General features: G+C 40.7%; 1 protein-coding gene across 1 annotated transcript; it reads left to right on the forward strand.

Moving 5' to 3' along the window:
* The first annotated feature begins 790 nt into the window (after positions 1-790).
* LOC118405996 (NXPE family member 2-like) lies at positions 791-4,194 on the forward strand. The gene is made up of 4 exons (XM_035805851.1): positions 791-1,192; positions 2,165-2,490; positions 2,919-3,151; positions 3,989-4,194. The coding sequence occupies exons 1-4, from the start codon at positions 884-886 to the stop codon at positions 4,192-4,194; spliced, it is 1,074 nt and encodes a 357-aa protein (XP_035661744.1). The 5' UTR covers positions 791-883.
* The last annotated feature ends 15,579 nt before the right edge of the window (positions 4,195-19,773 follow it).

Raw genomic sequence — 19,773 nt, forward strand, 5'->3', positions numbered from 1 at the left:
TTCCCGAAAGCTGTCCGGTCGGGCCCCGGTTTGGAAATGTGACGTAGGCCTAAGTAGTTGTAAATCTTCTATTCTATCTAGATTACAGTATCGACATATCCGTTGTTAGCAATGAGAGCCATAACTTGGAGGAGGACTGTATCTGCAACCGGTGTGCTGATCATGATTTCCATGACGGTATGTTTATTTTCACGTTGCTATGGCTGCGTCTTAACTTTTTATTCCATGCAGTCTCGTAGAAGGCGTTTTTACTTCACAAAGAGCATGACATACTAGTATCATCATGACCTATGGTATGTAGATATTTTGTATATGTTAAATTTGATACAATCAAGTTCTTTTTTCCTTGAGCAGAATACATGCAATTTACATACCTACCTACCTGCCTAGTCCCTTGACCTAACATAATCAAGAAGAAAATTGTCTAAACCCTCTAACGTTACGTTCAATGGTAGGACTCTCAAACATGTGACATGTGTAACTGAGAAAGCAAAAACGTCGATGCTAGAATGACCATTTTGTCATGATAAGACTTTCATTGGAAAACTTCTGTGATTTGGATGGAAAATATGATCCACTGATATCATTCGTGCAAATGAGGACATACTTAGTAATTTGCATAATCAATATGTAGCCTTTGTGATACGTCAGTCGTAAAGGCCTACATCATTTGGCAAAGCCGTGAGGTCGAGGAAATGGGAACATACAGAAGTAACTGAATCACGATCATACAAGTATATCAAGTAATGGTACTGTATCGTTCTTGTAACGTTATGTCCTACAGGCGTGGTGGATTTTCTATCTACGATTTAAGCCCTGGGGCCAATACACTACATACTATCAGGGTGTTCTAAATCCACTGTTGTCGAAACGTCGCCTCGTCATGGAGCCACCAGTTCAACCTTGCCTCCTCAACCAGTCTCTTCACTTCGACCAGACCACATACCCAACCTACACGGAGGTTTTCGTCTTAAACAGGGACCGCCTGTATCGCAAAGGAGACGTCCTTACCGTCAAGGTGGTGGCAAGAGATAAAGAAGGAAGGCCGAAGACGTACGGAGGAGACTTTTTCCGTGTCAGACTGGTCAGCAGTGACCGTTCGCTACAGGCCAGTAGTGCCGGTCACGTCACTGACCACTGTAACGGCACCTACACCGTGCAGTTCCCACTCTACTGGGTAGGGGGCGTTTCGGTGAGTCCAAATCACGGTGTTCTATGATGGAAAAGTGCATGTGGTTGCTTTTATTTCACCTTCGCCTAGAAGGTTGTGTTTTCGTGTGTGTGTGTTCGTTTGCTTGTCTGCTCTTGATGATATTTGTTGGTAAGGGGTTAGCAACTTTACCAATAGCGGCTTTCTTGTGAACTGCAGCAGAACTTCTGGCCTTGATGTCTCGTTTTCTGCTTGTTAGTTACATCTTTCCTGGCCACCGGTAATGCATTTTTGGCGACGACTCAATGGCGAGCCTAATAGTATAGTGTGCGTCCGCTTGACAAGAATTCCCAAAAATCCGTAGGCATGTGTGGAATTTTCCCCCGCATGCGTAGTAGTATAATCTAAATATTCCCCTGGAAATTTGTTTTGATGACGTTTTCTTTGCCATTGTCCCTCCCCGAATTTGAGTATTTGAGAATGTATTTTGCATTTGCTGCACAGATAGATGGCTTAATATGTGTTCTTTTGCGACGCATATGCTGCTGTCGTCAAATACTTCTTTTCCTGACCTTATATTACAATTGTAAGACCATATATATATCCGTGCACAAAATAAAGCGCTTACCAACAAGCTTTCGATCAGTCCTCTGATCCTTCTCAAGTTGAAATGACCCAGAGCCTAAGTCGCACATCCGGAACGGAAGCGTGACGTCAGTAAAGGGTCAAAGGTGCTTGGCAGTCGGTATCGGCCCCCGTCACTGTTGAGGGAAGGTGGATGTGCTCTGATGTAGATGGCCTCTTTTACTCCCCTGAGAAATTAATCAGAAAGTACTACTTTACCTGAACTTTTGATGTTTTTTGCTTTACAAATTTCTATGACAGGACCAATATGTAAAACGTTACAACTTTCTCTGTCTACTTCTCCTTCCTTTGACATAGTCTGCAATTCAAACAGTATGCATCGCAAAAGCAAGCTTTTAAAAAAAAGGTACATGTTAAATTTCACACCAGATAAAGATCCAGCTTGTCCATCCTAGCGAGGCAGTGAAGGTTCTACAGAGACTGCGACAAATTCCGAACAAGAGAGTCTTCTACTGCAAATTCGAGGATCAGAAGACCAATTCTAAATCTAAACAGCAATGCTTCAGCTCTAACAACCCCAGCCTACCACCCCACCGACAGTGCGATTTCTCACAACCAGAGGCAAACGGAACCTGGATTTGTGAGAAACCGGAGAAACTACCGTGTTCCGCCATCACAAAGTGCCAATGGTACTATAAGGGCATAACAAGGGTACTGGGATTCGTGTCTGAAGCGGAAAAGAAACTTTCCAAAAAGTAAGTTTTAAATTTTGTGAAGATTTCCACCAATAACTGTATAAATTTATCAGATAATTATCTCTTTGTAATGCTTATAAAAGTATATATTGTGTTTCCGATAGCAGTAGGTAAAACAGCTTACACATGGCCCAAGTATGAAGTTCGCATACTTTACCATTAAAGTACATTTACACATTCACTGTAGCTATGTAAATTAACCCATAATTTGCATATTTGTCGCCTGTATGCCCCACCTGTCACAAATGGTATACGTATCAGATGTGCTATTATGGAAAACAGTGGAATTATGTTTCTTCTCATTAATCATGTATGTCCATTCTTAATTTGCATAATTTATTTACGTCTGGTCCAGCATCTGTTGAATGTTGTTATCTAGTAAATATTCACGGGAGCTTACATTGATTCTAACGTCTTGTGCCACACAGGCCATATCTTGAGACTGAACTTGACGTAGATCCCAAGGAGCCCATACGAGTCCTTGAGACAGAACTGCCCACACCAGAACACCTTCCAGCGTGTACCGGGAACACGCGTGAGTCCGGAGCTTCGCTGGGACATTGGTCAGGCAAGGTGTGGAAGTCAGCGGTCTGTAATGTCCGAGTCTTCACTAAGGAAGACATCCGGCAATGCCTGGCTAACAAGACCGTGTACATGCAAGGTATATATCAGTAGTGTTCTAGTGGTCAGCAGTTCTAGAGTATCAATACTATTATAGCTACTTGTAGATAGTTGGAAGTACGTGTAAAGTCTAGGGGTACCGGTACAATACCGTTTTTTCTTAATGGACCGGTCCAGGAAAACCGGACCTGAAAAATTCTGTGGACCGGATAATGAACCTATTGGAAAATGAACACATACTATGATCAGCCATTCACACGTTTCGGGGCTTACCGGTCGAGGACAATAACAAGAACGAAGTACTTAGAGTATATATATTGAAGTTTTACAGCCAATAATACAAAGGTAGTTGTCCTTGTAGGATTTTAAAACGCCAGTTGGAGTCGAATACTCAAAAAAGACTTCTTTGTTGCGAACTGGATCATTGTTTTGAGTATCGTCCCTTCACAACTTTTCACATGCTGAATCAGGTCCAGGTCCAGGTCCAAACTGGGACCTGATCATCTGGACCTGAACCGGACCTGGACCTGAAGTTTCATTCTGTATCGGCACCTACCCCTAGCTAACGTTCACTGTGTTGACTTAACCTTCGCAGGGAAGATTCTATTGTCAGAGCTGTGTGATTGTATAACTCGGGAAGTCTTGGGTGGATGATATTCTGTACTAATATGCTCGTACGTGTTGACAAGGGTAACAAACGCCCCCTAGTCTCTTTTAATACGGTGCTGCAGTGGAACTTCCGGTTTTGATATCTATCCATATTTGATGCCATCCATATAATCAAATAAGCATGGCCTAACATATCGTATTCAAATTTTATAAATGTTCAACGGCAACATATTTTCATATATGTTTCAAACATGTTTCTATATCCTAGGTGACTCTACCATTAGGCAATGGTGCGAGCGTTTGCAGAAGGTTGTACCGCTGCACAACGACGACAGAACCATGGATTCTGATGGTTTGCCAATCTTTTCTTTAAGACTTACTAGGACTCTTTTGGTCAACAACACGTTTTCGAATAAGCAGCATGTACAACGGTGTCCTGGATACTTTCTTTTTCTGACAAAGCCAAAAAATTGACATTTAACCTTATCCAGACTGGGCTTTTTGGCATTCCCTTTCCTGGGTGGGGGTGGGGCTCATTTGCCCCCCCCCCCCTTTCGTAATTTCAAAACGGCTTACTGTACGATCATCAAATTGACAGAAAGTGATGTGCTCATTAAGGTTTTTATTTCTGAAATTTTGATATCGTTATGACGTAGCATGACGTAATTATGACATCTTTGATTGACTTTATTTGCTAAATCTGGGAATTCCCATAATACCAAAAGAAATCACACAAAATGTTAACACTAAAGGGTTTCTTATCAATAGTTAAGTCTTCTAAGACTTTTGTTGTGAAAGGCCAACTTCATGACGTCAAAATGACGTCATGAAATGACGTCATATGTGTTTCAGCTATCACTTTCAATCCGCCATCTTGGATCATCAACCTAAAATGTCTAAGTATTGATACATGTTTGTCAACATATATCCCCAAAGCCCCACAGAAATGGATCATGGATTGAAAAACGTTCCCATGAATGTTTTTTTTGTAAGAAAATACAAAATTATAGTAAAATCCGATCAAAAATAAGCTGATTATACTTCTTATCATGATACGGTCGGCCATCTTGGATTCTGACCGATTACGTCATATCATTAGCATTAAATTCACCCCCGTGAACTACACGACAGGGCGTCTTTTCCAACTTGGGACCTAAGCCTAAACGGGAGGCTTAGATACATGCGACGATCCAAAGAATGCCTTCAATTTTCAATCGTTTGATGAATGAGACAACGCTGTAAGGAAGATGACTAACCCGTAATTGGTACATTTTTGTTGCAGTTTTTCAAGTAAGTCACAACCTCCAGTGGAACATCTCTGTTCGCTTCCGGTTCCATCACCTTCCAGTACAATTACGAGCTTGGGTAAATTTTCATGGCTACCATTACACTGTTGATGAGCTAGACGCCGCCCAAGGAGGCCCAAATATGGTGATAGTCCTAAGTTTGTGGTCCCACTTTACGAAAGAGCCACTGGACATGATTCGATCTCGTCTGTACGCCATACGGGGCGCCATACATCGTCTCCTGCGCAGGAGTCCCGGCACGCGAGTTTTCGTGAGAACTGGGACAACGCGACAACACAAGGGAGGACTGTTGGAGTACTACCTGCTAAATAGCGACTGGCTAGCTTACGAAATCACGGAGGCGATACGAGAAATATTCCGGGAGGATCCAGACGTGGTCGTGTTGGACACGTGGGACATGAGTGTTTGTCAGCCGGGGGAAGACAACGTTCACCCAGATCAAACAATGGTGGACAATCTACTTAACAGGCTGTTGTCTCATATCTGCCCAAACTAAGAGGTTTGGGCAGGTGTATGGCTATTATGATTTGCATCTTTAGTATATTTTGATGTATGTCGAAACCCATTTCATGATTTCCCCCTGTTTATGGACTCATACCGGACTTATGCTGTCCCATGTATTTGAAATAAATAAAAAATCCAATAAAGAAACAGTTCTGCTGGAGATGTTTTATTTTATATTGCAAGAGAATTGTTATGCTACCACGTACACGTACAGTACGTACCTTAGAATATATGCATTAGAATTCGAATCTTGAAAAATGAAAATAAACAATTGTTTTGGGAGGTACAATAGTAATAAATACGGACGTGGCTTACAAAAAGCGTACGGAAAAAAGTGGTTGTCGCAGAGGAACAATTGAAGCAAATACACAACTTTGGAGAAATTTGCTCGTTCATCTTGGACGGTGCTCGATGCTGCAAATATTGTCTGATTCCTAAAGTTGCATAGTGATTGAGGGTAAAACGGCCATGTTGTTGCCAAAAATGCAATCTCAGAACTGTTTCCTTATTCATTGTCAATGACATTTAGGCAGAACTGATTAAGCTCTACAAATTCGGTGTGTCTATCAACCTATTTCTTGGTGTCCAGAGGTGACAATAAAAGCAAATGCACAAATTCAGGACCAAGGATGCTATGAACACGCGAGTTCAGAAGACAACATGGAGTAAACAACCTGGAAAATGTAAATATTCAAATAGGCAAATTCAAACAAGAAAACCTTCTCTCATAAAGTAAGACACAATCAACGTATTTATTAATATTGTACCTAACAAAACACTTGGTTGATCACAGTTTGAGATTAGAATTTCCATGCATAGATTTTAGGCTCATACTGTTTAGGGTCTAAACCCCATACATGTTGTCGCAGAGCAATTCAGAGCCTAACATTTTGAAAAACAAGTCGTATTAACATTATCACAATTATACCAAAGTACATAAGTAGCGAGTATAAAGTGTCTGTCATTTAGAAAACCGTGATATTCTCTTAATCAACTATGCAGATGAAGTCCTTATTTGCTAGTCAACAAAAGATTACGTTGGTCTTCAACAACGTTACGTACAGAAATCATCAACGTTCGTTACTGCCTTCTTGAATTATCCTGTGTCAAAGTTTGCAACTAAAAGGCCCCTGCAGTTCCAACAGAAAGCTGCTAGAGGGCCCAAGCGTATGTCACTTCACAGCATATCAAATATCAATAGCATATCAAATATCCACGACTTTTTACCTATGATGCCCATGGTTACAGATACACGTACCCGAAACCATAACCTTTTTGTAGAAGGTAATAAATTTCCATAATCATGAAGCTTTGCTCAGACAATTAACCCCACCCTATACGTATATGACTAATCCAATCTTGTTTGTCACATTTTGACGGAAAATCTACCCAACGTTCGCAGCTGACAGACACAAGTGCCACTAGAAGACCAAAACCTTCTTTCTGACTTGCCAGCCCGGAAAGGACGAACTGAAGCTATTAAGACTAGCTTAAAAGGTAAGTTTAAAGGTGAGTATAGTTTTGTTCAGCCATACTTCATTTTCTAAATTGCGTATCTTGTAACTTACTGTAAGTCAATGTAGGTCTGTGGCGCTTGACATGGCAAAAATCAGGAGTGTGCAGTATATTTGAGTTTGAAGCTGAAAACAATCATATAATCTAGTAACACATTGGAAGACAGAACGCATGTTCATTTTTATTTATTTATTTATTTATTCACATATATTTTGCGAGTATGAGGCGGAAAGCACAAATTGCTTATATTAAGCCTTCTACTCAAGAAACATACGCATAAAACAAGAATAGTAAACGACATTACATACATAAGTACAAAATGGATAACAGAAAAATAAATTTAAACAAGACAAGTTGGTGCTGAATCAATTAGGAGAACCTGCCTGTACAATGGATATAGGTAATGACAAGATCAAAAATGTTACAGTTCTGTTGATGTGAGAGAGATGTTGATCCTGATAACAGTAAAGTACATAAAGTAGTGTCGTTGAGGTGCTTTAGGTCTACTATAATATTTGAGACAGCCGATAACAAAGAACTTCTTTGGCTAGTATAGAGTGTGCAGTGTAGTAGATAATGTTCGGTTGTTTCACAATGATAGCCGCATTTACATGTAGGATAATCAATACAATGGTGTTGAAATAGATGGTAGTTTAACTGACTGAAGTTTAGACGGAGCCTTGTAAGATGAACTGCGGAACGACCTTGGCCATGAGAGAAATGGGAGTATTTTGTCGACTTGTTGAATAGTGAGTCCAGCTCTTTTTTGAAAGTGTTGATCGAAAGGACGGCTTTAGCATTCGTAGGCAGTTCATTCCACAAGTGAACAGTTGAAGGTAGGAAGGATCTTTTATACTTTTCAGTTTTACAGGCAATGGAAGTAAGGTTTTGGTTTGCGCGAAGGTTGTAAGGGACCGTATCACAGATACGTGGAGGGATAATATTATGTAAGTACAGTGGTGCGAGACCATTCATAATTTTCCAAAACTGAATCAACTGATGCTTTTTCCTTCTGTCCGCTAGTGTGTCCCATGCAACCTCGGCTAACAAGCTCTCATGTTTAGTGCCTCTCATGGCTCCGGTACAAACTCGTGCCGCGGCCATCTGGACAGACTCAAGAAGATCACAATCTTTGCCGAGAAGGCCACACCAAACAATGTCAGCATATTCAAGTAATGGACGAATCATAGTGACATACAGAGTTTCTAATGTTCCCCGAGGAACAAAATATGATATCCTCTTCAGAAGATTGATTCGCTTCATTGCCTTGGTAATCAATGTAGACACGTGATATGACCAGGACAAGTCACGTTTCAAGTTTAAGCCCAAATGCTTGTGAGAGTCAACTTCCTTAAGCACAACTCCTTTAAACACTAATGGTGGGTGATAGACTTTGACCCTTTTCATGGAGAATGTCATCAGTTCAGTTTTAAGGGGATTAAAAGTTACCAGCCACTGGTCCGACCATTCACCCACCATTCTAAGATCATGGCATGTTCATTATTGGGAGTAGTTCGTGGTGAATTTGAAATTCTACAATTTACAGTATTACATGTGCCCCACAAGTTGGATAAGGTAAAGATACATAGCTACAGTTCTATAAAGCTGATCTACTGAATACAAGGGCGCATAGTATGGGATGAAAATAAATTGCTTTGTGCTCAAATTGTCGATTCAGGTTCAAAATTAAGTTGGAACACCGGCATTGTTATTTGACTTAATCGAATTAGATAACACATAGTCTTGGTTGTTTGTTTTTTAAATCGAAAGCTTCTACATATTGCACTCGGAAGGTTTTTGTATGCAAACGCAAGTTTGGTATTTTGCGAAAATCTGAACTAGATAAAGTTCCAGATACCTAAGTTCTGATGATAATTTGTTTTCACTCAAACTTTAGATGTACTGAAAATATCGATTTCATTATCCCAATGCTATAGAATTTGTTTTCAGTTTCATTCAAGATTGATGTCCACATTATCAAAAATGTGAAAGAACCCAAAAGTGCGTCAAAAAGCAATGCCAAATCTTTTTCTTTCGGTTTATGTCAGCAAATCGTAAGATTCTAAAAAAAAAGAAACACGTTACATGCAAAAGTATAATCTATCAGGGAGAAAAAGAATAACTTAAGATTGATATTCAAAAATTTCGAATCAGACAATTAGCCAGCCATCGTTTTTATCATCATCATTACTTATTGTTAATTATTACTATTATTTGGTAGGTAAGACTACTAGGAGAGGTGTTTTTTCACCAGTTTTGTCTTTCACACCATTTGATGTTGTTTGTTTATGGTTGAATACATAAATAAATAAATAAGTAGATAAAATGTTTACATGTTAGTGTTGTTGATGTAATAGCGAAGTACGTGACAGCATCTACTGAGTGTGAAATACATATTGATCAATATTGGTATGCAAATAGGCCAAGCTCAGACTAATTTAGAACTGTTTGTCACGCAGTGTATGAATAAATTTTAAGGTGTAAATGATCAGGGCTTGTACAGCCTTACCATACATTTATTGAATGGTCATCATAGACATTTGACGGACCCCATTGCATGCTGGGAGACGCTGTGTTCTATGGGTAATGCAGAGGGCAAATATATCATTACCATAATGTTCTTATATAATTACAAAACACACACACATATTACGTACATTCAAGGGGTGTACAGAAAGTGTGAAATGGAGCGAAGTGGAATGTAATTTTTTATTCCATTTCGAATCTTCTGTACATTCCATTTCGTTTCGTTTCATTCCATTTTGTGGGATTTTACGCCGAAGATGGCGTGTTACGTCGAAGGGTGGTTATAGGAGCTATATAGGTACAGATACAGATTCGATTTCAGTTCGTTCCATTTCGTCCCATTTCGTTCCCGTTCGTCCAATTTCTTAATTTCGGTCTACCAATCTCGGGTGCGCCCATATTTTCCTGTGTCTCCTAGCATGGCATGTAGTAGGATTGGTGAAAAGCTCTTTTTTCCCTTTAAAAGCATCAATTGTAACATGGTATAAAGCAAAATGGGGAGAGTTTGTCTTCCTCTGCCATTTTTTGTTTCCATTTCAATTCCATGACAAATTGCTTTTAAAAATTTGTGATAAGCTGATAAATATACCTTCATGCTATTTAGCCATGATGGCTCGGTATGAGATATGTCAGTATAATTTATTTCCTTTTACAATAGATCAAGAAATTCTTGTTGTGATCAGATGCGGTCAAACTTTGAGGTTTCTATTTCCATATTTATATATCAGTTCCTTTTGAATTCAAAGATATTTGTTTACATGAACTACAATTTGAAAGAACTCAGTGTAAAATATTCACACATTATATGTCTGTAGCCACGATACCAGCCATGCTACCTAGTGCTCATAGTGTATTGTCTTGTTACAACCTGAATAAAGTAAAGTAAAGTGTAAAATATGACCCCCCCCCACCCCCCAAAAAAGAGTACAAAATGCGTCCTTTCAGTACTGTTAATTCTTCTTCCATTTTGGTGGTAGGGTTGGCAACATGGGAAGAAGGCTACGACACAAGCTGATTTTCCTCCTCCTCATCGCCAGCATGAAGCCCAACACGCCAGAAGCTAGCTGTGCATGTCGTACTTCATGTTGCAAATGTCCCCACAGAGGCCTTACCAGCATTCCACAGATCCCAACATCTACCTATAAGATAGATTTGAGCAATAATCAGATAGCTGGCATTCCGTCCAATACATTCTCAAATCTACCCAAGCTCCAACAGTTGTGCCTGAACTATAACAAGATAACCAGTATTCAAGCTGGTACATTCTCAAATCTACCCGAGCTACAACGGTTGTACCTGAGCCTTAACAATATAACCGGTATTCAAGCCGGTGCATTCGTAGCTCTACCCACTCTCGAATTACTTCAGCTGTCCTATAACCAATTAACTCACATCCAATCGGGTACATTCGGATATCTGCCTGGGCTTGAACAGTTGCAGCTAAACTTTAACAACATAAGTAATATTCAGGTTGATACGTTCTCCAAACTACCCCATCTCCGCATTTTGGATTTGAGTTTAAACAAGCTGATTGTAATTCAGGCTGGTGTATTCTCAAATTTACCAAAGCTGCAAACTTTGAAACTTAATATCAACCAGATAATTAACATCAAGCCTGGTACGTTTTCGAATCTACCCAACCTCGAACGCTTGTTCTTGAGCTCCAACAAGATACCCAGTATTTATGCTGGTACATTCTCAAACCTACCCAAGCTTAAAAATTTGCAACTACATTTAACTCACATCCACTCTGGTATATTCTCAAATCAACCCCGACTTGAGATTATAAATCTTTCCTTTAACAATCTGACTAGAATTCAGACGGGAGAATTCTCAAATCTACCCCAGCTAAAACGGTTGTTCCTGAATTCTAACAAGATAACCAGCATCCAAGCCGATGCATTATCAAATCTACCCAAGCTCGCATATTTAAAGCTGTCCTCCAACCAGATATCTGCCCTTCCCGAGCCATATTATGAAATATTGGGATCCATTTCTAGATTATATATCAACGAAAACCCCTGGCAATGTGATTGTAGAATGGTGGCCATTATGAAAAAACAGATCCACTCATTAATGACACAGATAACATGTGCCCAACCTGCTAGACTCTTGGGGAAAAAACTCCAAAATGTCGATCCCAAGGATCTGATCTGCAATGACCGAACCAAATCAACTCCTACACCTATCCAAGCCCCAATCAGTACATCTACATTGTCAACATCTTCACTTGGTACTACAGAAAGGAGAACTAGCCCAACACCTAATGTTCCGGGCTCAACTGTAGCCTTTGTCACACTACCAGTTAATATGAAAACCCCAGCCAGCGCATCTGTAGTAACAGCATCTTTGTTTAGCATATCAAATCCTCCAGACTCCGCAGTGTCCTTTGCCACACTACCAGTTGATATGAAATCCCCAATGTCATCTGTAATGTCAACATCTTCTCTTGACAAAGCAGAAAGTAAGACTAGCCCAATACCTAATTCCCCAGGTTCTATCGAGGCCTTTTCCACACCATCTGTTGATAGAAAAGCCTCTTCAGTGTCAAAATCTTCATTTGGCAATTCAAGCCCAACGCCAAATCTTACAGGCCCTCCTTTTGCATTTGCCACACGACCAGTCAATTGTCACAATGGCACTGTCAAATCTCACTATCATTGGTATTTCAAACGCAAAGTTGACTCGACACTCTCTGAAGATGTGCAGACAAACCTAATAGTTACGGCACCAAATTCAGACGTAATTGCTACCAAGGGTACCTCAGATGGATCCGGCACTAGTCCCATCTTTGTTGTTATCATTTCATCTGTCGTTGGTTCAGTCATAGTAACTCTCGCTGTTGTCATCCTTCTCGTGGTTTGGTACAAGAAGACAGGCAGAAATCCTCTTTCGCGCAAACGATTTAAATTTGTCTCCAACAACTTTTACAAATCCGCAGATACTGCAGTGACCAGTGGTCAGAAAGAAAAGGGTCAGTCCCAAGCCATCACTGAATCCAACACAAACACCCCAGCTGGTGTAGTGACCAGTGGTCATGATCACCAGTATGAAGACATAGACCGACATACCAACCTAAGGCAGGGTCAGTCGCAGACAATCACTGAATCCGACACAAACACCACAGTTTCTATAGTGACCAGTGGTCGTCATCAGACGGGTCAGGGCCAGGCTCAGGTCATCACTGGCTCCAACACAAACACCACATCTGCTGTAGTGACCAGTGGTAATTATCAGACAAAGATGAGCCAGTCTCGTGCCATTGTTGAAACTGGAAATCTATCTTATGGTACAGGGCAGACTGCCTCAATGCAAAGTTCTCTGTACAAAGCAATGGGGCAGTCTAAGACCATTACTAAATCCACCACCACCACAGCTGCTGTAGTGACCAGTGGTCATGAGCAGTCAGGACATGGTCAGTCTCAAGCTGTCATTGAAACTGGAAATCCATCTTATGGCACAGGGCAGACTGCCTTAGTACAAAGTTCTCTGTACAAACCCAGTGGTCATGATCAGGCAGAGCAGGGTCAGTCTCAGGCCATCACTGAATCCAACACAAACACCACAGCTACTGTAGTGACCAGTGTTCATGATCAGACGGGGCAGGGTCAGTCTCAGGCCCTCACTGAACCCAAGACAAACACCACAGCTGCTGTAGTGACCAGTGGTCAGGGTCAGACAGAGCAGGGTCAGTCTCAGGCCATCACTGAATCCAACACAAACACCACAGCTACTGTAGTGACCAGTGTTCATGATCAGACGGGGCAGGGTCAGTCTCAGGCCATCACTGAACCCAAGACAAACACCACAGCTGCTGTAGTGACCAGTGGTCAGGGTCAGACAGAGCAGGGTCAGTCTCAGGCCATCACTGAATCCAACGCAAACACCACAGCTACAGCAATGACCATCACTAAATCTAACACAAACGCCACGGCGGCTCTAGTTACCAGTGGCCATAATCAGATAGTGCAGGGTCAGTCTCAGACCATCACTGAATCCAACACAAACACCGCCAGTGGTCATGATCAGAGAAGGGCCAGTCTTAAGCTATCATTGATGCTAGAAATCCCACTTATAACACAGGACGGACTGCCTCAAAGCCAGTTGAACACAAACACTGAAGCTGCCGTAGTGAATAGTAGTGGTCATGATGATCAGACAGGGCAGGGTCAGTCTCAGTCCATCACTGAATCTAACACAAACACCATAGTTGCAGCAGCTGTAGTGACCAGTGGTCACGATCAGTCAGGACATGGTCAGTCTCACGCTATTGTTGAAGCTGAAAATGTATCTTATGGCACAGGGCAGACTGCCTCAAAGCAAAGTTCTCTGTACAAGCCAATGGGATAGTCTCAGGCCATCACTGAATCCACTGATCAGACAGGGCTGGCCTCCGTTGCTCCGTTCCAGTCTTCGAACGGGGCTGTTTTTTCATTGGGGGGGGGGGGCAGGTTCTCTTGTGCCGAGAAAGTTTTCCAAGTTTACCGAGGAAGAGATTTTGCCAAGGAAGCGAGTTTACTGTGGAAGGGAGTTTGCAGTGGAAGGGAGTTTCACCACGAACACAAACACAATAAAAACCAGCCACGCTCTGGACTGCAAAAGAGGCTAAGACGGGGCTGGGTCAGGGTCAGACCATCACTGAATCCAATAAAATATGTACCTCTTCTGTAATTGTCAGTAGTCATGGTCAGGGCAAGTATGAGATAAATTTGTCTCAACTTGAAAGTTCAACTGTGTTGGAAAAAATCAGTATGAATAGGGTTAAACTGTAATTTTCAACACAGCAATATTGGACTTTTCCAAATTTTTGACTGATCGACTCCAGCCTTTTTTAAGGAAAGGACAATCCACTGCTTCAGTGACGTCACGTTATGAAGGTAGCACACGTGACTCCTTGAGCAGTGGATCAAACAAGCCATCTACATTGGATATTTATAACCATCAGAAAGTGGAGACGGAGGGCGCCATAGGCTTCTGCAACTTATGACCCACTACTCGGGGAGTCCCGTGTGCTATCTACATAATGTGACGTCATTGAAGAAGTTAATTGTCCATTCTTTGACAAAGTCCATCAGTCCAATATCTTGTGTTTGAAATTGCGGTTTAACTCTACAGTCAAACGTGTCTATAGCGACCACTCAAGGGACTGGTCAAAATTGGCCACTATAGAGAGATGGTCACTATAGAGAAAATGCTGATTAATTGGCCGCTAAGCCTATTTCTTAATCATTAAGAATCCAAGGGACGGACAAAAAATGGCCACTATGGCCAGGTGGCCGGTATGCAAAGGTGGCCGCTAATACAGGTTTGACTGTATTCAGAACAAATTTAACTCTGAACAAGCTCCTCCAGCAAAACATCTGTGTAACAGCTGTGTCTATAGATATGATGGCTGTTTCTTGGTGTCCGAAGATCAATGGGAGGCAGACAAGTTTGATTAGACGACCAGTCTACCTGGCCTGCACGTGACTTTTTAAGGTGAAGGAGGGGTGTGCACTCCCTTCTCCACCCTCTCGTCTACTGGCGCACTAAGTCCTACAGGGACAGAACTGTTTGCCACATAAGACGGCCCCAGCAGATGCAGGTTTATTATTTGGAGTTTCCGTCTCCTAGGAGGACTTCCGACCAAGGATGCAAGGGATTCCTCCTACCCCTGACTCGTGTGTCATGGCGGGTGCGTCATGCCCGAACATGCCCCTAAGGCCTACCACTGCCACAAAGGCATGTCACTGCCACTACTACAAGAGTTACAACAACCAGTAACGCCTGTCAAAATGAAGGCCCTAAAGTATATGTTACTTATAAGCCTCTTCTATTTCTCACTTTTCGTAAAAGTCAGACAAACATTGCTGCTTAGTTGAAAAACAAGCACATGGCCACCAGAACAAACACATACGTTTATGTACTGTATAGGTATGGACTTGAGCCTGAACATACAGGGTTCTCCCCAGAATTTTTTAGTATAGTGGAAAAAACCCCGAACTAACGCACTGCGCTTTCGTGAAAACGGGTTCATTTTGCAATGATAGAGGGCGTCAAATACTACAAGTATAATATATTATAGTGATTCCTTTGTTGTTAAGTGGCAAAACGACTATTGTTTTGATTAATGCCCATTCACAAGTTTTTGCAGACAATGCCGACTGGAAAAGTGATGCTACTTGGCATAAAAATCTGTGAATTTTCATGAATTTTAGTAAAACTAACCAAGAAAATAGGGAATATTTTCTAAAGTAGTATAGTGGAGCTGGGCCAGGAGTATAGTGGAGGGCCTCTGTTATTCCGTCCTCTGGGGAGGACGCTGACATACATATTGTCAAAAAGTTTAGCCAATTATTTGAAAGTTGTTAACACTTACTAAAGCCAACTGTATGTCTTATTAAGTGGCTGATACTCATGTTGTTTTACGTATCTTAGTCTCGAAAAAAGAACATCTACAAGTTTTTATGTTACTTTCTAAGTACTGAATATGATTATCTTTGAGATTGTACTCACCTAATTGTTGTATTATGGTATACATAGCATTCATTATTTCAGTTTGCTGAGGTGCATGCTACTGCTGCAACATAACAATCTCACGGGCAAAGGAACAACAACGTTTTCAAGTTGTACATATTTACTAAAAATAACTGTATGCCTTATTTTAAAGGTGGTAAATTGTCATTTTTGTTTACATATTTTATAAGTATTTACATACCTAAGTTTTGAAGCAAGAATATATATAAAGTTTTTAAAGTCATTTTCAAGAACTAAATGTCAGCATCTTCTAGATGATTAGCATGAAAGTTCATCTGTACCGGTAAATGACATTGTGGAAAAGACTAAACTTAACGTAACCAACAACAAGTTAGATTGGGACTTACCCCAAATTTTCAGCCGACTCCGTCAGCCTTGTTCACGGAATGGACCCGTCTGCTGTAGCTTCCGGACGTGACGTCAGGGACACACGACGGCAGCAGAGGGACGTGAATACCAGATAACCTGTGTCGCCCCCCCCCCCCCCGCTGTCTCTGTTCAGCGAAAAGTTGGGGCAAGTCCCAATCTAACTTGGTGTTGGTTACGTAAAGTTAAGTCTTTTCCACAATATTCTAGATGAGACTTATCTATTTGTTGTAAAAGAAAAGGGTATACACAATTCATTTTTTTACAGTTACAGCCCTAAACTCTGCAGTGTGTGTTCCATCAAAGATAAATCAGAGAACAGTTGATGTTCATGATACCTTACATTAAAATCACTTTGTGGTCACATCTTGAGATTGCCTTAGCGTAGCGTGCTAGCCTCCTTCACCGGCGTCTCTAGGGCCTTGGCGAAAGTTTTTTTTGTCGATTAGCGATTTTTGTCCGGGAATACGACGGTAAAGGATGATATGCCGGGAAAGGAAAAATGCCGGGAGAGGAATATATACCGGGGGGCTTGCACCGGCCCAAGCACTAGGGTCGGTGAAGGAGGCTTAGAAGCGTACGTAGTACAGTGGTCAGTAATTCTAATCTCCAAGCAGATCCTATGGTAGCATAAGACAGTATGAAAAGCTGCCAGAGGAGTGAATCTGGCTTAGGAGTGTGTTTTGCTACCATCTACATGGCAAATGTACACCTCTTAGCTGACTACACTCCTTGGTCAGTTTGGTACTATCTTATGCCATTGTAGGATCTGCTTGGAGATTAAGTAATTCAGCCTCTGAACCTAGAGGTCGTGAGTTCGAATCCCGGCTGTGTCGCTCACCCGACATGCACACTACTGGAAAAAGTTGCAGTTCTTTGGACGGAACGTTAACCTGTGGTCCACTGTTTGTTGTACTAGTGGGAGCTTCCCCCGTGCAGTGAGCCTGTAAATACTGTACATAGTGCTACTAAGTTTTTCGGACATCTTAACTGGTTCAATTTCCTTGTCTGTATTAGTTTTTCCTTTTTTTTTTCTAATTTAAAAGGTGACAGCTTGTATACCTTTTCTATTCAAATTCTTCTCAATAGAAGGTCTTAAATAAACAAGTTTGAATTATGAACTTTGTAAAAGATGCGTAATGTTCTATATAATTATCATAGTTTTTTTTTGCTGAAGTTTATGATACTATTTGTTTAATGCTGCTGTTGAAGTTGTTCTGTAATTGTTGTATTTCTGAACGAAAAGTCTCAGCAAATATTATCGTTGTGGTGATACAGTCATAGTACTTCTGAACTATTTTGTATCTCTTAGGTCTGTATATAAGACAAATGCAAAAAAACTTTTTCCCAATCTCATATTTTTTCCAAGTCCGTATATGCTACAAAAAGCAAGGAAGATAAGCGTAAATCAGGTCAGGAAGTATTTTTTCTGTTACCTGTAAAGTTGAAATCTAATGAAACATTTAACTGGTTTTTTTTTTCAATCAACCATGTCGCTTTTCTTTCTTAATTACTAAAAACTAGCTTCTAGTACATTGTACAACTGTAGTAAACTATTATGTAAAGATGTACAAAACAGTTTTGGAATCTGGGTCTACAAATTGTATTGTAAAAAACGACTTGAGAAAAAAACTTGTCGGCAATTACCCTAAGATGCTACGTGCGGCTCTAAACATCTCATGGAGAACACATCCTACAAAAAACCTGTTGTATGGAGATCTACCACCGTTATCTCAAGTCATACGGGAAAGAAGGCTGAGGTTTGCTGGTCACGCATGGCGCAGTAAAGATGAGATCATCAGTGACGTTCTGCTGTGGACACCCAAACAAGGTCATGCAAGCAGAGGTAGACCACGCAAAACATTTGTACATCAACTTTGTGAAGATACTGGTTGCTCGGCTGAAGAACTGCCCAAAGCTATGGAGGATAGGGAAGGCTGGAGGAAGAGAGTCGTGGCCATCCGTGTAACCAGCTCGCCCGGATGATGATGATGATATCAAACTGTGTCATCATGAGAGAATATAACAAGAATTGCGAAATATACAAAAGAATATCCTCACAAACTAAGTGAAGTACTAATGACATAGCTTTCACTACACTGTCACTGCTGCTGGACTAACTTGTATTTCATTATATCAGGCTTGAATTTTCATGCTGCAAGATTTTAAATTATTGATATTTATAATTTTGTGAGTCATACCTCAATTCAGTTGTATCATAACTACTATTGAGTGTGGTTTTATGGAAATAAACAACCAGTCTTTTATTCATTCATATCTCGTCTGCAGTCCTCTTCTTTTCTGAGAATTCCGAGTTGCAGGTCGGTATTCTTTGAACGCTGCCTGTGGAGTAGGTAATTAGCTAATTATACAAATAATGGGAGCTAATTTCTTAAATCAATTTGGATGCTTCATAAACTCACTAAATTTCATGATAGGACTCTTACACATGTCACACATGTAACTCTGATACTGACATACATCATTTATGCAAATGAAGTCATAATTCTTTTAGGAATGACCTTCCTTGCTCAGATAATACTTTCATTTTTATGAAAAAATTGTATTGAGGAGAGGACCTTACTTTCATGATCAATAAAAACACGTTATGATACAAGTAAACATAAATATTTTTTAAAAAGGTATGAGGTCGTGCATGGAGCTCTAGTTTTGAATGTTAATGCTAGTTCACCTTTATCCGTTGGGTAACCTTTATCCGTTGTTTTATAAAAGAACAGGGCATTTCAAAATATCAAGTCGACGGACAGTGGTTTCAAAGTGCAGTATTTTGAAAATAAAGTTTTGCAATTTGAAACCATCGCCCGTCGACTTAACATCCCTAAATACCCTGTTTTAAGAACAACGTATAACTGGGGCCGCCCTAAGACGGTTCCCGTCGTAAGACGGAACGGATTTTTTGCTGATCTTATTATCCATAAGTACACCGTGTTTGTTGCCACTGACTATGCTGATTACAAAGGTAAATAAACCAAGTCCATGCACACAGCTTTAATTTGCATTCCAAGTATACTTTAACATATTTACTTCATGTTTTAAAAAAACACAGAATTCTAACAGTAATGTTGACAGTGCTGAATCACTGCGGTCACCAGCCTCTGCGTATTGGCGGCTCGTGTCGCTAACTATACGAACTCTTTCAAGCAGTCACACAACTGCCATGATACACATAAATAAATCTCCATAAAACACTATGAATATGGGTCTTCAAATGTCTGTTGAGTAGAAAAGCAACCAAAAGGAAGCGACATAAACATTGCCACCATTGTACTCCCAAGGGAGTGTGGCCGTGAAGGTGACA

The sequence above is a fragment of the Branchiostoma floridae genome, chromosome 18 (assembly GCF_000003815.2).
Source record: "Branchiostoma floridae strain S238N-H82 chromosome 18, Bfl_VNyyK, whole genome shotgun sequence".
Taxonomy (NCBI): domain Eukaryota; kingdom Metazoa; phylum Chordata; class Leptocardii; order Amphioxiformes; family Branchiostomatidae; genus Branchiostoma; species Branchiostoma floridae.

Bases quoted from the DNA above. Each gene is read 5' to 3' on its own strand.
- LOC118405996 (XM_035805851.1), top strand. From the start codon at position 884: ATGGAGCCACCAGTTCAACCTTGCCTCCTCAACCAGTCTCTTCACTTC. The intron at 2,491-2,918 runs GTAAGTTTTAAA...TGTGCCACACAG, and splicing joins GAAAAGAAACTTTCCAAAAA to GCCATATCTTGAGACTGAAC. The intron at 3,152-3,988 runs GTATATATCAGT...TCTATATCCTAG, and splicing joins CAAGACCGTGTACATGCAAG to GTGACTCTACCATTAGGCAA.